This window comes from Octopus bimaculoides, chromosome 1 (genome assembly GCF_046866305.1).
Source record: "Octopus bimaculoides isolate indiv1 chromosome 1, ASM4686630v1, whole genome shotgun sequence".
NCBI classification, from domain to species: domain Eukaryota; kingdom Metazoa; phylum Mollusca; class Cephalopoda; order Octopoda; family Octopodidae; genus Octopus; species Octopus bimaculoides.
The window spans coordinates 56,003,490-56,019,003 of NC_142928.1; the positions used below are offsets into that span (position 1 = coordinate 56,003,490).

At 35.3% G+C, this 15,514-nt stretch overlaps 1 protein-coding gene across 1 annotated transcript; it reads left to right on the forward strand.

The window, feature by feature from the left end:
• Positions 1–8,243: 8,243 nt before the first annotated feature.
• On the forward strand, positions 8,244–14,617 carry LOC106883873 (uncharacterized). Its single transcript, XM_052966781.2, has 2 exons — positions 8,244–9,619; positions 10,635–14,617. Exon 2 carries the CDS (start codon positions 11,022–11,024, stop codon positions 12,354–12,356), a length of 1,335 nt encoding a protein of 444 aa, XP_052822741.1. The 5' UTR covers positions 8,244–9,619; positions 10,635–11,021; the 3' UTR covers positions 12,357–14,617.
• The last annotated feature ends 897 nt before the right edge of the window (positions 14,618–15,514 follow it).

A 15,514-nucleotide genomic window follows, 5' to 3' on the forward strand; every position in this document is an offset into this window, starting at 1 on the left:
TTTCACACTCTCTGCCCCAACAAACCAAATTACATCTTTTCCTCATATCTCTTTCATGCACTATGCTTATCTCTCTCCCCGATCCTGTCCTCACTGCTTTGCCCACTGTATGTTTGCTATCCCATAGTCCCCCATTCCCTACTCAGCACTTCTTTGACAATACCCTGCCACTTATAACCTCCATACCTTGAGGGTATGCCCTGGTACTTTTCACCATCTATCTCTCTCTTCCTTTACCATCCCATTTACGTTCTAATCCCTATTCCAAGTGAGTATGCACAGGCACTTTGCTACCATCTCTCTCCTGCACTCTTGCTGTCTTCCATTCTTTCTCTTTCCCTCTGGCTGGTTAACTATATATCTCCTTTACAGCACCACACCTCTTTCTGTCCTCATTCTTGATCACTCTCTCTCTCTCTCTCTCTCTCTCTCTCTCTGTCTGGGTAACCATGTACCTCCTCTACAGCAAGACACTTGTTTCTGTCTCACTCTAACTTTTCATCATCTGACACAAGACCACCTCTTCCAATGCCCCCTCTCCTCTCAAAAGATATTCATCCTGCAAGTTACTTGGTGATCTTGTCAGTGATGGTGCCATGTGAAAAGCATCCAGTCTACACTATAAAGTGGTTGGTGTTTGGAAGGGCATCCAGCTGTAAAAGCCATGTCAAAACACCACCTGTGCTGGTACCACATAAAAAGCACTGGGTCCATTCTGTGAGGTGGTTGCTGTTAGGAAGGGCATCCAGCCATAAAAACCATGCCAAACCAGCACTTGTCAAACCATCCAACCCATGCCAGCATGGATGGCGGATGTTATACAAACATGATGATAATGATTCAATACATTAATAGTGTTTAAGTGTACTTATTTTTCAAATTGATCTTTGCCAATGACCTTATGTTGCTCTTCAGTATTTTGTGATTTCAGCAAAAGTGAATGTGAATGAACAACATACACACCGTAGTACTTCTGAAATGTGTTTAGATATATATTATTAAAAACTGTCGTGGTTGGATGACTTTGCTGACAAGCACTCAAGCAATTTACATACTGTTACCTGAAATGCATTGAGTTCAATACCTAGATAGCTTCGAACAAAAATCCAGTTTAATTAGAGTGATATTGTTTACTAGTAAAGTTGAGAGTATTGTTGGTCCTGAATGCTGGATTAACCTTTTAAATTTAACTAAATGGATAAAATGCATAGTCAGGCTGCTTCACAATATCTTAATAGAAAAAGCCTTTGTCATTTTTTGTAATAATTGTATGTTAACAAATAAGAAACTAAATTTGCACTTGTCCAAACTTTCATATACTTCCTTATGATTTCAAAATTTTTTACCATCAAGAATAGATAAAGGCTTGTAACACCTAGTACTTAGAACTCATCTAAGATGCTGAGAAACATTTAGAAACATTTACCATAGACGAACAGTAGAACTACATGCTCAAGAAGAAAAGATTGTCAACATTGCAATGAAAAAGAAAGGATCAGAGGGTAAAGAAAAGCTGCAGTGATGGATTTACAGTATTCAGTGAAGGACGCAACTTAGCAGACACTGGGTTGTCTACTTCAACTGTTTTAAAGCTTATATATGCATGTACAGAAACAGGTGTGACCATGTGGTGAGAAACTTGCTGTCCAGTTAGTGCCACTGCATGGTACTTTGGGCTAGTCTTTTCTACTGTAACCCTGAGCTAACCAAAGCCTTATGAGTAGATTTGGTAGATGGAAACTATAAGAAGTCTGTCATATATGTGTATATATATCATCATCATCATCGTTTAATGTCCACTTTCCATGCTAGCATGGGTTGGACGATTTGACTGAGGACTGGTGAACCAGATGGCTGCACCAGGCTCCAATCTGATCAGGCAGAGTTTCTACAGCTGGTTGCCCTTCCTAACGCCAACCACTCCGAGAGTGTAGTGGTTCGATTTCGATTTCACTTGCGTCAACAGGTCTTTGCAAGCAGAGTTTAGTGTCCAATGAAGGAAAGGTATGCATAAGTGGGCTGGCTACACCCCTGGCAGAGGCCTTGGATTTTTGTCTCACTTGGCTTGCTGGATCTTCTCACGCACTGCATATTTCCAAAGGTCTCGGTCAATAGTCATTGCCTTGGTGAGGCCCAATGTTCGTAGGTCGTGCCTCACCACCTCATCCCAGGTCTTCCTGGGTCTACCTCTTCCACAGGTTCCCTCAACTGCTAGGGTGTGGCACTTTTTCATGCAGCTATTCTCAACCATTCTCGCCACATGACCATACCAGCGCAATCGTCTCCCTTGCACACCACAACTGATGCTTCTAAGGTCCAACTTTTCTCTCAAGGTACCTACACTCTGTCGAGCATGCACACTGACATTACACATCCATCGGAGCATACTGGCTTCATTTCTTGCGAGCTTACGCATGTCTTCAGCAGTCATGGTCCATGTTTCACTGCCATGTAGCATGGTTGTTTGTACACATGCGTCATACAGTCTGCTTTTTACTCTGAGCAAGAAGCCCTTTGTCACTAGCAGAGGTAAGAGCTCTCTGAACTTTGCCCAGGCTATTCTTATTCTATCAGCTACACTTTCAGTGCCCTCTCCCCCGCTACTAACTTGGTTACCTAGACAATGGAGGTTATCAACTACTTCTAGTTTTTCTCCCTGGAATATGACAGGAGTTGTTCTCTGCACATTTTCAGTATTTATTGCTCCTGAGCATCTGCTACATACAAAAACTATCTTCCTAGTTAGCCTTCTTTGATATTCCTGCACCTCTTATGTGTCCATAGCTTACACTTATAGAGTTTCTACCTATGTCTTTTCTACAGATTGAGCAGGGCCATCTATCTGAAGGGGTTTGTGTTTTGTCTACCTTCCTACTTATTAGGACTTTGGTTTTAGCTAGGTTGACTCTAAGGCCCTTCGATTCTAGTCCTTGCTTCCACACCTGAAACTTCTGTAGTTCTGATAGTGACTCAGCAATTAGTGCAAGGTCATCAGCATAGAGGAGCTTCCAGGGGCATCCTGTCTTGAATTCCTGTGCCTGGCAATGCCTGGCAATTACTGTATCCTTTGTTTCCAACCTTCCATGAAAGTATTTCTGGTCCTGGGGAAATATTGCCTTTCTTGGAAACAAGAAGGGAACTTGAAATCTACTTAAAGTTCATTCAACCCATGTGATCATTGCAAAGTGGATGTTAAAATGATGATGTATGAACTGAAAAAATGAAACTTTGTCATGTCAAATACAACAGCTAATTTTTCTGTCTCCTGTAATATTCAATGTTTGGGCATTGCTGCATTCCTTTGCTGGAATATATATGTGTGTGTGTTTGTTTGAAAACTATTTACATCAAATTATGTACCAAAAATGAGAATTTCATTTTACTAACATGAAGCAATTCTAAAAACAAATTGACCCAAACAATGGGCTAAATTGATTATTCTGTTATAAAAGGTTGACTAGATTGGCCTTTAGCAATGTCTTTATTGACTATTAATACATGTATTCTCTTGATAATAGAGGAAGTCTTTCATAAGAATTAACAACAACTTTGGGTACGCTTTTGAATTCCATATGTCTAACCCATGTGGATATGCTTACAAAATCAAAGAACAACACAGCACCCATGACTTTTGGAAACATTTTTTCATCATCATTATCAACAACAAGCAATCTATTTGAGATCCCAGTATTTTTTTTTTTTTTCACAGCTTGTCAAAATATTTTTTGGTTGCTTTTATGTCTTTGAATACAGTATTGAACCCCTACTTGCATAGGAAGCAATTCACTTCTTATCTCACCGAGATTTTATACTTGCTGTTACTAAGTTACACTGTGATGTTTGCTATGTTGATCTTTAGATCTTTCAAGTTTAGAATATTTTCTGCTGTTAAAAACCAGGTCATTACACAGTTAACCTGTGATCTGGTGAGCAGACTTCTGATAAGACATACATCTATGACTATGCCATCTCCTTTTCAGATTTAGGCTGACCTATGGTAGAAGAGGAAAACCAAGGAAACTATTCATCTGTGAGCTAGTGCTTATAATGATTTGCTGAATAAGTCATTGTCAATCAATCAAATTACTTTCCTATAGATGTGGTGTAGGACGTTTGCCTGTATAGCAGCACTGTCTCATACATGTGAGGCATACAACTATGTGTATCTTACTTGAGCCTGTAGAGAGTTAGCAGCTGATGAGGAGTAAAGTATTTACTTATTACAAAGAAGAATCCTAATCTCTGTGATGTGATGTATATTATTTTTGTTGGGTAGCCATAAGTGATCATCAAGATCACACAGGCACATCAACAGGCTGGAAAGCTACATTAAATATTAGACTGAGAGAAATAACTGATATGGGCCTTTATAGTATGCTGTGTGTGAAAAACTCTCAATTGCAATTTCTTTTAGATAGGAAAAGAAACCAAAAAGCTAGTAGTATTGTTAGTGACTCTCAAAGAATTTTTTCAAATTATATTGGCCAACAATTATTCGTTACTCGGCACTTTTTGGTTATCTCACCCCCATAAAAAAAATTGGGTTATCTCTTCACTAAAAAATTGAGTTTATGTAGTGACAAGAGATTGGATTAAAAGAGATCTTTTTGATTCAATACTTCAACACATTGTTGACATTTGGCCTCCTCAATAAGCATAGTATGATTTGTTATAAAAATGTTATCAGATTCAATAAGATGTTTAATTTTTTTAGTTTTCATGTTTTTCAATTTTTTCAGTTTTTTTTTGTTTTATTGAGGGTTAAACAATTTTTTAGTTGAGGGAGATAACCAAAAGTAACGATATTTCTCGTAAAACTAGGGGAGATAACCCAATTTTTTTTAATGGGGGTGAGACAACCAAAAAGTATCTGTTACTCTTTAGAAATATGTCAGCAGTTCAGTCTTTGAGTTTCCTATATCATGTTGATATCTAATAAACCAAAACATGTCCATAGTTGTATCTTGCTCACAAACTTTCCCCAAGGCATGCAAATTAGCTTGGAGAGAATTCTTTAAATTTTTCGTTTCTTTTCTCATTAAAAACCACGGTGTTTATTCTTCTTATTATTATTTTTCTATACAGCATTCATTACATCGCCCATTAATCTATTTAATAAATAAACTGAAAGCTGGTTGCATTACATAATTCCCATAAGCAAAGTTAGTTGACCGGAACAAAGTGTTAAAATCATGTACCTGAATGTTTGGGGTAGCTGGTACCTGATTACATTGACCCCAGCTAGTTCTTATTTCATCAACACTGAAAGGATGTAAGGCAACATCAACCATAATACATTCTGTTGTCTGCCAAACATATCAAAGAACCTGCAGAACTCATTAATAGGTGGGGGGGGGGGTTTGTTTCTTTTTTTTTTGGCATTCAAAATATTTGACAAATTATTAAGATTAAATTGAAAAAAATATATTCCAATGTGAGGTAAAGACTGAGTAGAATCCTTGTTTCACCCGTGCGAAAAGTCTACTGGTGCTTGTAGTATCATGTGTGTGTGGGGGGAAGGGGTATAGGATTTAATGTTTCAGTAGTGTTCACTAAATAGGTGTGCAGATAGTCTCTTACAGTTGTTTCAATGAAGACAAGGAAAGCCCCTGGCCCACTGGGAGTCACTACTGAGATGCTTAAAATATCTGGTGGAATAGGATATGGTCTTGTCACCCATATAGGTAATCAGGTTATTCAGAAAGGTGTCATCGCCAATGACTGGTGTAGCTGCATTTTACTCAGATGTTACAAAGGTAAGGGAGATGCCTTAGATAGAAGTAATTACATGAAGTTGCTTGACCAGGTCATGAAAGTTACAGTACACTTGTATCCTGAAAACAAAGAGGCATGGAATTGCTATTATAAAAGGCTGCTAAATGTAGAGAATGAATGGAAAAAAGAGAGTCTTCCTAATGTGAATCCAATAGAAAGTTTAGCCACTCTAGTTGACAGCAATATGATAAACAAAGTAATAAAAAAATAATAGTTTCAAATTGGGCACAAGACAAGCAAATTTGGGGAGGAGGGGTAAGTTGATTACATCGACTCCAGTCCTCAACTGGTATTTATTTCATTGACTCCAAAAGGATGAAAGTGAAATTTGAACCTAGAATGTAAGGAGGGACAAAATGCTGCTAAGCATTTTGCCCAGCTTACTGCCTTAAAAGCAATTAACAATATTAAGATAAAGTAAGCCCTTTGTTCATCAGGAATTACTGCTGAGATACTTAAAATATCTGGTGGAATGGAATATAGCCTAGTCACCTTTATAATATTCATTTGGAACAGCATTAGATTAAAATAACAATGTCTAACAATCCACCAACAAAATCCTGAGCAAGCTCTGGTTTTTAACTTTTTCTTTTTTCTCTCTTTATTCTCTATTTGGCTTCTCTTTCTTTTCTTCCCTCTCTCTTTTCTCTTGTTTCTTAATCCTTTTTCTTTCTCTGCCAATTACTTTCTTTCTATTTCTCTGTCAAAATACTTATAAAATGCTTTACCATATACCCAACTCCTGAGATTATATACTCTGCAACATAAAGTAATAAAGAGTTCCCTGCTAATCCATTCTGTATTAGATGTACTGAGTGCATTTGGATGCTTTATCCTTTCTGGTTAAGCATCTAAATGCACTTGGAACATCCAATAAAGGATTCCAAACAGCCATAATGGTCAAACATATGTAGGAATTAGTAATATAAATGTGTTTGTCATAATTTTTCCTATATTTGTTCTGTATTTCTTACCACTAAGTATAGTAGTTGTGTTATCACTATATACTGGAAGCAGACAGAGCTATGAAAATCTATGTGGAGCTCTAAACTTATGAGGAGCAATTGTACATCTATCTGTACGCACAATACCCTATATATATAATATTTTTAGCTCTAAGTCTGAAGTCACTAACTATTAACCTATGTTAGTGGAACATTCTTTGCCAGGGAAGAACTTTGCATTCACAAGCAGCTACCTACTTTGGTGAGAATAGTCAGTTTGGTTTTTGTGCTCACCAGGGTGATAAGTGATCAAGTGTCTGATAGGTTTTTGAAGTTAGTCTTGCAGATCAACAAGTTATTTGCATCTCAGAATTCGTTTGTGTCATTGTCATCTGCCCTTGAAGTAATATGCATTCTGATGAAAGTCCTTTTGCTATCTGCCTACCCAGCTTCAGGAGCATATACCAAGATATATGTTACTGTTGTATAAGCTAATTCTAGTCTTAGCTTAACAATCCTATCACACACTCTGACTACTTGATCTTTGTATTCTGCCCATTCCATTGCCAAGAATATGCATACACCACCCATGCTCTCACTGCTACTTTTCCAGAAGAGTTTGTACCTTTTCTCCTTGCCTGTAAGGTTCCCCTCCATCTTATCTCTTGCACACAGGACACATCTTCATGCCTCTGCTCTTGCATTTCAGTGATCTCACTGGACCAGCCTTTCATTGTGACTTTCGTTCTCCTGGTCTTCTGATATTATTTAACCCAAATAACCTTGGCTCATCTTAAAGTATCTTCCCTGAAATATAGTAGCCCATCCAGTTAGTGACTAATTGCTCATATGGCTCTTCATAATTATATGAATACAGGATCAGGAAAGCAAGATCCACTCATGTTATTCATCAATGGTTTTTCCACTTAGCTCATTTTTATTCTAATGCAAAGTTGTAGTAGCTATATGCAAAACTATCAGTAAAATGTTGGGTAAAAGTGGCTGGTGTCAATTATTGCTGAAGTAGGTTAGGAAACTAAAATAAAAGCAACAATACAAAGCATCTTGGTGATGTCATCAATTCCCAGTGCGAACAGAGCAGGCCCAAGTGGGTCGCCCTGTTGGACACCTGAGGTGGAGGTGATGATTGGGTCACCAAAAGAGAGATAGGAGGGTTCCCGATAAGCCTGCTATGCAAGGCGGTAGAGTTGTGGGACCTTCTCTCTTACTGAGCTGAGGATGGCATCACGGCTGATGGAGTTGAAGGCGTTCTTAAGGTCAAGTTTGAGGATCTGTGGCACTCAAGACGCTTGGTGGGTTTGGACCACTAACTGAGATTCCTGTCTTCAGTGGCAACTTACCTTGCAGAGGTAACTGGTGAGACTCATGAGGGCAATTGGTTGTTCCAGCGCATCAGCCTCACCATCACCCGCAGCAATGCTGCAAGCGTGCTGGCGTGTCTCAATAGCCATTAAAAAGGTTTCCCAGCACCCCCAACTTTTCAACCCAAGGTGGTGAATTGTATTTTTTTTTTTTTCTCTTTCCTCATTTTTTCTTTCTCTCTTTTTATCTTTTTAATTTTATCAATTGTGTTCTCTGCTTTGTCAAGTTTTCTAGTTTGATTTTGTAAAACGATAAACACTGTGACGGCAATAAAAGTCGATGTTATTAAACATGCCAATCTGTTATACACCCACCCCGTTCACAGGAAACACAAATTTAAGGGATAGAATGTTGTGAGGAATATGATGATTAGGACAGTGTATTAAATAAATAGATGTGACAACAGAAGATGAGAAATACTTGAAAAAATTGGAATTTTGACAAATTTAAGAAGAGCGATAAACTGGTAACAGTTAGAAGTACAAAAATAAACGTCTAGAATCAGAAAAAGAATAAAAAATAAAATAAAATAATAAGGATAAAGGGATTTATATATACTTTTCGTATATTAATATATTTGGTTTGCTTTTGAAGTGCATAAATATTTTTGGGTCTTGTATTTAAATTTTCAACTCCAATGAACTTAAACAACATTTTAAAAAGTGAAACTAATGCCTTCGAATGCAAACAAAATATAGTAACATATTTCAATCGCAAATGAAATATATTGATTATACGAAAATGTGTACGTAACCCTTAACAGTTTCCAATCAGGATATGTGTCGATTACAATGATGTTATCAATAATCGGAAATGTACAAAAACAACTTGGCTCTTCTGAATGGCCGAAACGAATAAGTTGATACCTAAACTCGAGGTTATTACGGAGTATATAGATTACTGTATTCTTTTCTTAATACGATCGTTTAAATAACAAGCATTGTTGGAAATAACCCATTTTTATTGAGGGAAAAAAAACAGTAACTCAGTTCGAAAAATAAACAGAAAGGCGATTGTTTATTTGAACGTCATAAATTTTTTTCAAAAGAATGGTACGAGAGAGGAAACATTTGAGTGTTACATCTTTGAATTTTAGTGCAGCAGTGAAATAAATGACAGCTTATTTTCGAAATTTATCTTGACTGTCAGATGTCATTACATCTTGTAATATATATAGAACTGAAATTAGGATAGGTATGCATAACTATTCATAAATTTCTCCTCTGAAATCTTTCAAATAAGTATTCGTATTTTAATTTAATTTTCGGAATTAGTTACTTTTTTGTAAACAGGAAATATGTTCAGCAGCGCTGCTTTTATAGTTAACTTAACGATGGGGTTACTAAATAAAAACAATAATCTTTAACAATAACCTACATTGAAGTATCTACATATTCGTTTCGACCATTTATGAGAGCCAAGTTATTTTTGTATATTCTCTATTACTGCTCGTTTCATTTGATTAGACTTTTGACTACTTCACTACATCTCATTGTTTCACCTAACTACATTACTATGTAAGTATCATTAATATATTTTAGATATTTCTCAAAATTGTTCTTTTGTATTTACATTTTTATTTTATTTACATTCCTGCTCTTTGTCAAAATCTGTTTTGCTTTATCAATTTTCTTCTCTAATTTCTCCCTTCGTAGTTAACCTGATTTTCAGTAATAATTTTACTCTTATTCTACGTTTTTATTCTGTTATTACATCAACGACGTTTGTTTTTAACTGTCCACTCATTTTCATAAACATACATCAGACATATTATGTTACTATATTTTGTAAGAAATAAAGCGGAGTGGTTTGTGTACTTGGTTTATCAATTGTTGGCAGCAAAGATTCTGAACTATTACGAGATTTAAAGAATGTTTCAACAGAAATGATTTTCAGTTTTAATGAATATTTTGATATTCTTTTAAGTTGGTGGAATTTTAAACAACGTTTGGGCTATTTTCTATTTTATAGTGCGATTCGACCGGAAGTAAAATTTGGCAACAGCAGTTTAAAAAGTGAAAAATTAAAAACAACTTTGAAATGCATATAGTTTATGAGACATAACATACAAATACGTAATTTACATCTCTGTCTCTCATCCATATACAAATATAAACAATAAAGATATCACTTGTGTGCGTGTGTATAAAGCCATTCTAACTGAACTTTTAATAAATATTCGTGTTAATTTGAAAGCATAGTTTTTATCATGTGTATTTTGGTTTTAGAATAGATATCCTGCATATCGTAAGAGACCCTAAAACAGTATTGCAGAAGTAAATCTACTCGGTGTAGATATGTACTTCTGAGAAAGATGACAATTTTTACGTTTTAGTAATGTTCTGCAAAGCTTCATATAGTTACTAGTCTTTTCTGAGCATTTTAATTCTAAAATCCACATTCATTTCTACTATATCTTTATATCGGTGTGTATTTTCACTATATATTCTGATTCTCTTTGGTTGTTTTAATGTTCAGTTTTTCTTCTGTCCAATAATCATGTAACCCCTTTTTGTTTGTCTTATATTTCAGGTTATCAGATGATAATGAGAAAGATACTTCATTGAAGAATATCAACGTAATTATCAACTTTACATGACTAAAAATAACTTTATCAAGCTAATGTCTGCCCGTTTTTATAAGTTGAATTAAAGTGAAGTATTTGTTTGATTGCAATTATATGCAAGAGTTGCCACACAAATGTTAACTGGAAGATTTACCCTGAAGCTTTAACTGTCTTATTTGAAAGGACTTTGATATCTGGATATATCTTAACTGAAACTAATGATCCTTAGCTGCTGATTATTAAGCACAAGATACCATCTTAATAAATCAATTTGAAGGTCTTTCTGAAGAAACAAAATATCAGCTGATTTTTAACGAAGGCCATCATACAGGAAAATATAGATTAAGAAAATTATGGATGAGAAAACAGAGTCTAAAAATGATGATTCATCAAATGAGACACATGAAAATACAGAAGTGAATTTGTATGCTTGTGATATATGTGGGAAGTTATTCACTACAAGTAATTTATTATCTTCCCATAAATGTATTCACACAGGTAAAAAACAGTATCACTGTGATGTTTGTGGCAGGGCATTCTCTCAGAGTGGCAGTTTAAATTCCCACAGGCGTACTCACACGGGAGAAAAACCATATCACTGTGATGTATGTGGTAAAAATTTTACTCGGAAGGATAATTTAACTACCCACAGACGTATTCACACAGGGGAGAAGCCATACCATTGTAATGAGTGCGGTAAGGCATTTTCTGAGCTTGGTAATTTAGTTTGCCATAGACGTATTCACACAGGAGAGAAACCATACCACTGTGATGTCTGTGGTAAAGGATTTGCTGAACCTGGTAATTTAGTTACCCACAAACGTGTTCACACAGGAGAGAAACCATATCATTGTGATATCTGTGGTAAATCATATTCTGGACGTTCTAATTTATCTACCCACAAACGTATTCACACAGGAGTGAAGCCTTACAAATGTGATATCTGTGATGAAACATTTTCTTCAAGAGGTCGTTTGTCTTGCCATATACGCATTCACACAGGAGAACGTCCATACCATTGTGATATCTGTGATAAAACATTCTCTCAAAGTGGTCATTTCTCTCGACACAAACGTATTCACACAGGAGAGACCCCATATCACTGTGATATCTGTGGTAAAACATTCTCTGAAAGTGGTCATTTTTCTCGACACAAACGTATTCACACAGGAGAAAAACCATACCAATGCGATATCTGTAGTGAGACATTTTCTAGAAGTGATAATTTAACTCAACACAAACGTATTCACACAGACGAGAAACCATATCATTGTGATGTCTGTGGCAAAACATTCTCTGAGACTGGTAATTTAGCTTCCCACAAATGTATTCAGATAGGAAAGAAACCATACCACTGTGATAGCTGTGGTAAAACATTTTCTCGAAGTGCTGATTTGTCTACCCACAAACGTATTCATACAACAGAGAAAACATATGAATGTGATATCTGTGAGCAAACATTTTCTACAATGGGTCTTTTATCATGCCACTTGCGTATTCACACAGGATTTAAGCCATACCACTGTGATATCTGTGATAAAACATTCTCTCAAAGTGGTCATTTCTCTCGACACAAACGTATTCACACAGGAGAAAGGCCTTACCACTGTAATATATGTAGTGAAACATTTGCTAGAAGGGATAATTTAACTAAACACAAACGTATCCACACAGAAGAGAAACCTTAGCTATGGGATATCTGCTGTCAAATATTTTTCGTACAAGTAGAAATTTGTTTTATGAATTGGATTTTACCAATGCAACTTTTACTATTCATTATTCTATGCTGACAGTCTTTCTTTTATCATATTACATCTATTCTTTTCACTGAGTATTTAGCTAACCAAGCATTTCATTATTCTACAGTTTGCTATGCCTGCAGATCTAGAGCATCTGTAGTACAAGACCTCCTTTAGCATGTCAAGATTCCTACATCCTTGGTCAATCTTTCTTTGTACATCATATTAAACTTCTGCCTGTGTCTTACTGTCATTTCCTAATTTGTGCAGAGTGTTTTTACTTTTTGTTGTAAAAGCATTTTCAGAATAACAAATATAGTAATTTGTTTATAACTGAAAATATGTCTTCCAGTTATATCATGAGAAATATATCACTTGTTCTGTCTTAACACAAACTATCTTATTTGAGCTAACATTACTTATACTGACTTTACTAAAAAAAAAAATCTCACCTATTTTACTAGATTCTGTCATTTACCTCTATTGTATTCTTTTTTCTGTACCTTTGTTATAATTGATGATACAGTACATTATGGAATAAATTACTCTGTACTATCTAATTAACTGTGTATCTAACAGAGCAACACTAAATCTTGATGCTATCTGTATCTCTGATAGACCTGGTACTTTTCTTACCTTTATCATTTTATTAGGCTTATTTCTAACACTGAGGCCAAACTTGATCTCTGGGCCATTTACTGATTCCACTTGGAGTAGTTTCTCATCATCCAACTCTTCTCTTTCAACTACCACACATAACATTTCCATTCCTCTTGTCACTGTTATTGAAAATAAGTACACCAGTATCCTCTCCATTGACATTCTGGCTTATATGAACAGATTAGGCATTTGGGCTGTTTTTATAAATTAGTGAGCAGTACAAAAAATGTTTCTATGGCCTTTAAGGTTTCAGTCTTATATCTCACCAATAATTGGTAAGAATGATATGGTTCCTGTTGTAGTCCAGTATTCGACAGAAATGTATGCATATGAGCAGAATTCCTCAAAGGGTGTATTTCTGGAGCAGAAGACGAGCAAAGTGCAAGATGTGACTTGTAACTTCCCCCAACCCCTCAAAATAGGTTGTTATATTTGTATTAGAAGAGGCAGAGAGAAGCAACTGCTCATTTGTGTTGTGTGTTGGTGAGTGAATCAGTGTTTTAGATGTGATCTAGGATGATTGTGTGTGTGTACAGCAGCGGTACATCAGAGTGGCTTTTACTTGAGCTCTGTGTAGGTCCTAAAGAAGAGTCCTAGTGTCTGTGATGCTAAATAAGCAAGATTGTTATGATTGATCATTAGAAATTATGATAGCACTTCGGACTTAAGTTTTTAGTTTTGCCTTGTTCATGATTAAATCAGAGATACTAAACTGTTCTTTTGATATATATAATGACTCTGTGTCATTGAATGCAAATGGGCTAGGTCCTACATAGCTGCAATCCTTAAGCTTCCGGGCATTGAATCTCCAAATAGTAATTTATTTCCAAATTTTCCTTGACTCCAATATGAAACTGCTAACCTTAACATACACTCCTCTCACTCTCTAGTAAGGACAAAATCAATCTCTACTTCATACTTAGCCGACAAGCATGTTGACTAGATGGCTTTCTGAAATTCGTGTTGCAAGTGTTAAGATAATGTGTATCAGAGAAATCTAGGCATTTTAATTGTTCTTTATTTCTTGTACCATTTTCATAACCTCTATATTACCTGTGTATCCTGACATGACCATTAAAATCACCCACTATAAAGATATTAATTCTTCAGTATCTTTAACAAGAACCTTATAAAACCTGTCCTTTTATCTTGTGATACAAAAGCAGAGATTGTAAATGTTTCAGTGTTGTAAAAGATTTACTTGAAATATTCATATTATGTTATAGGTATGTATGTTCTTGGAAGAAATGATATATGTGATATTTTCTTGAAATGTGAGCATAAACCAACATCCATATTATAACACAAAATGATATTTAAATAAAGGTTCAACAGAATTCCAGTAGATAGCAATGTACCTGCCAGAACTTTTGGAGAAGCTAATTCACGCAATTTGTGTAACTGTCACTATGAGAAAATATAGAAAATGAAATCTCAAAATAAAATAAAATGTTGTCATTATTTTGGGTTTTCTAAAGTATTTTTCATTTGTTTTAAACATTGTGTATTTATTGATGTTATGGTCAGCAATAAAATTCGTTTAAAGAGAATGTTTTTAGTAGTTAAATTTGCTTCTATATTTTGCTGAAGAAAATATTTTTCATTAGTGTACATTGAGTATATATGTACAACTATAGTTTATTAAGGAGAGACTTATTTCACATTCACAAGAAATTATATATTTATCATCAGTGCAACAATGTTTGAAGTACATCTTTTTCAAATTTATCTTTACCAACCTTGAAGCTTTAAGGTATGTTCCATTTGTTGATAAAGACTAAATACTGAATAATGTGAAATGATAATCTATGATGGTTACAACATAAAAGTTTAATGTGAGCTGGTGTCTTTTCATTTGAAACTGGTAATTGAAATAAATGTCCTTTAGAATGGAAATGAATGTTGTAAAAACATGTAAGAAGTTTGTTTCCCAACCACATGGTTGGTTTTGTCTCACTGCATGGCACATTCACTTTAGGCAAATTTCTACTATAGCCCTGAGCTAATCAAAGCTTTGAGAGTGGATTTGGTAGATGGAAACTAAAAGAAACCTGTCATTTATGTGTGTGTTACTGTCTCCTTGCCTTCACATTGCATTATAGGTATAAATGAGTGTCATTGTTATGGAAACAGTGTCCTTCATTACCAAACTTTTGTGAAGACGTATGGTCATGGGCAAATATTACCTTGGAAACACTTAAGGGTTGGCAACAGGAAGGGCATCCAACTGTAGAAAATATGACCCATACAGGTATGAAAAAATGTGTTAAAATGATGATAATTGTGGTCATCAAAATGTGTTATTAACTTATTTATATAGTATTAATGAAAATAATCACTGAAACAACTGGAAGTGTGGCTGTACAGAAAGAAGTCACAGACAAAGCATAAAGTATCAATATATTTGTTAATGATGAGTAAATCTTTAATATTTACATTAAAAAAAT

Bases quoted from the DNA above. Each gene is read 5' to 3' on its own strand.
- LOC106883873 (XM_052966781.2), top strand. From the start codon at position 11,022: ATGGATGAGAAAACAGAGTCTAAAAATGATGATTCATCAAATGAGACA.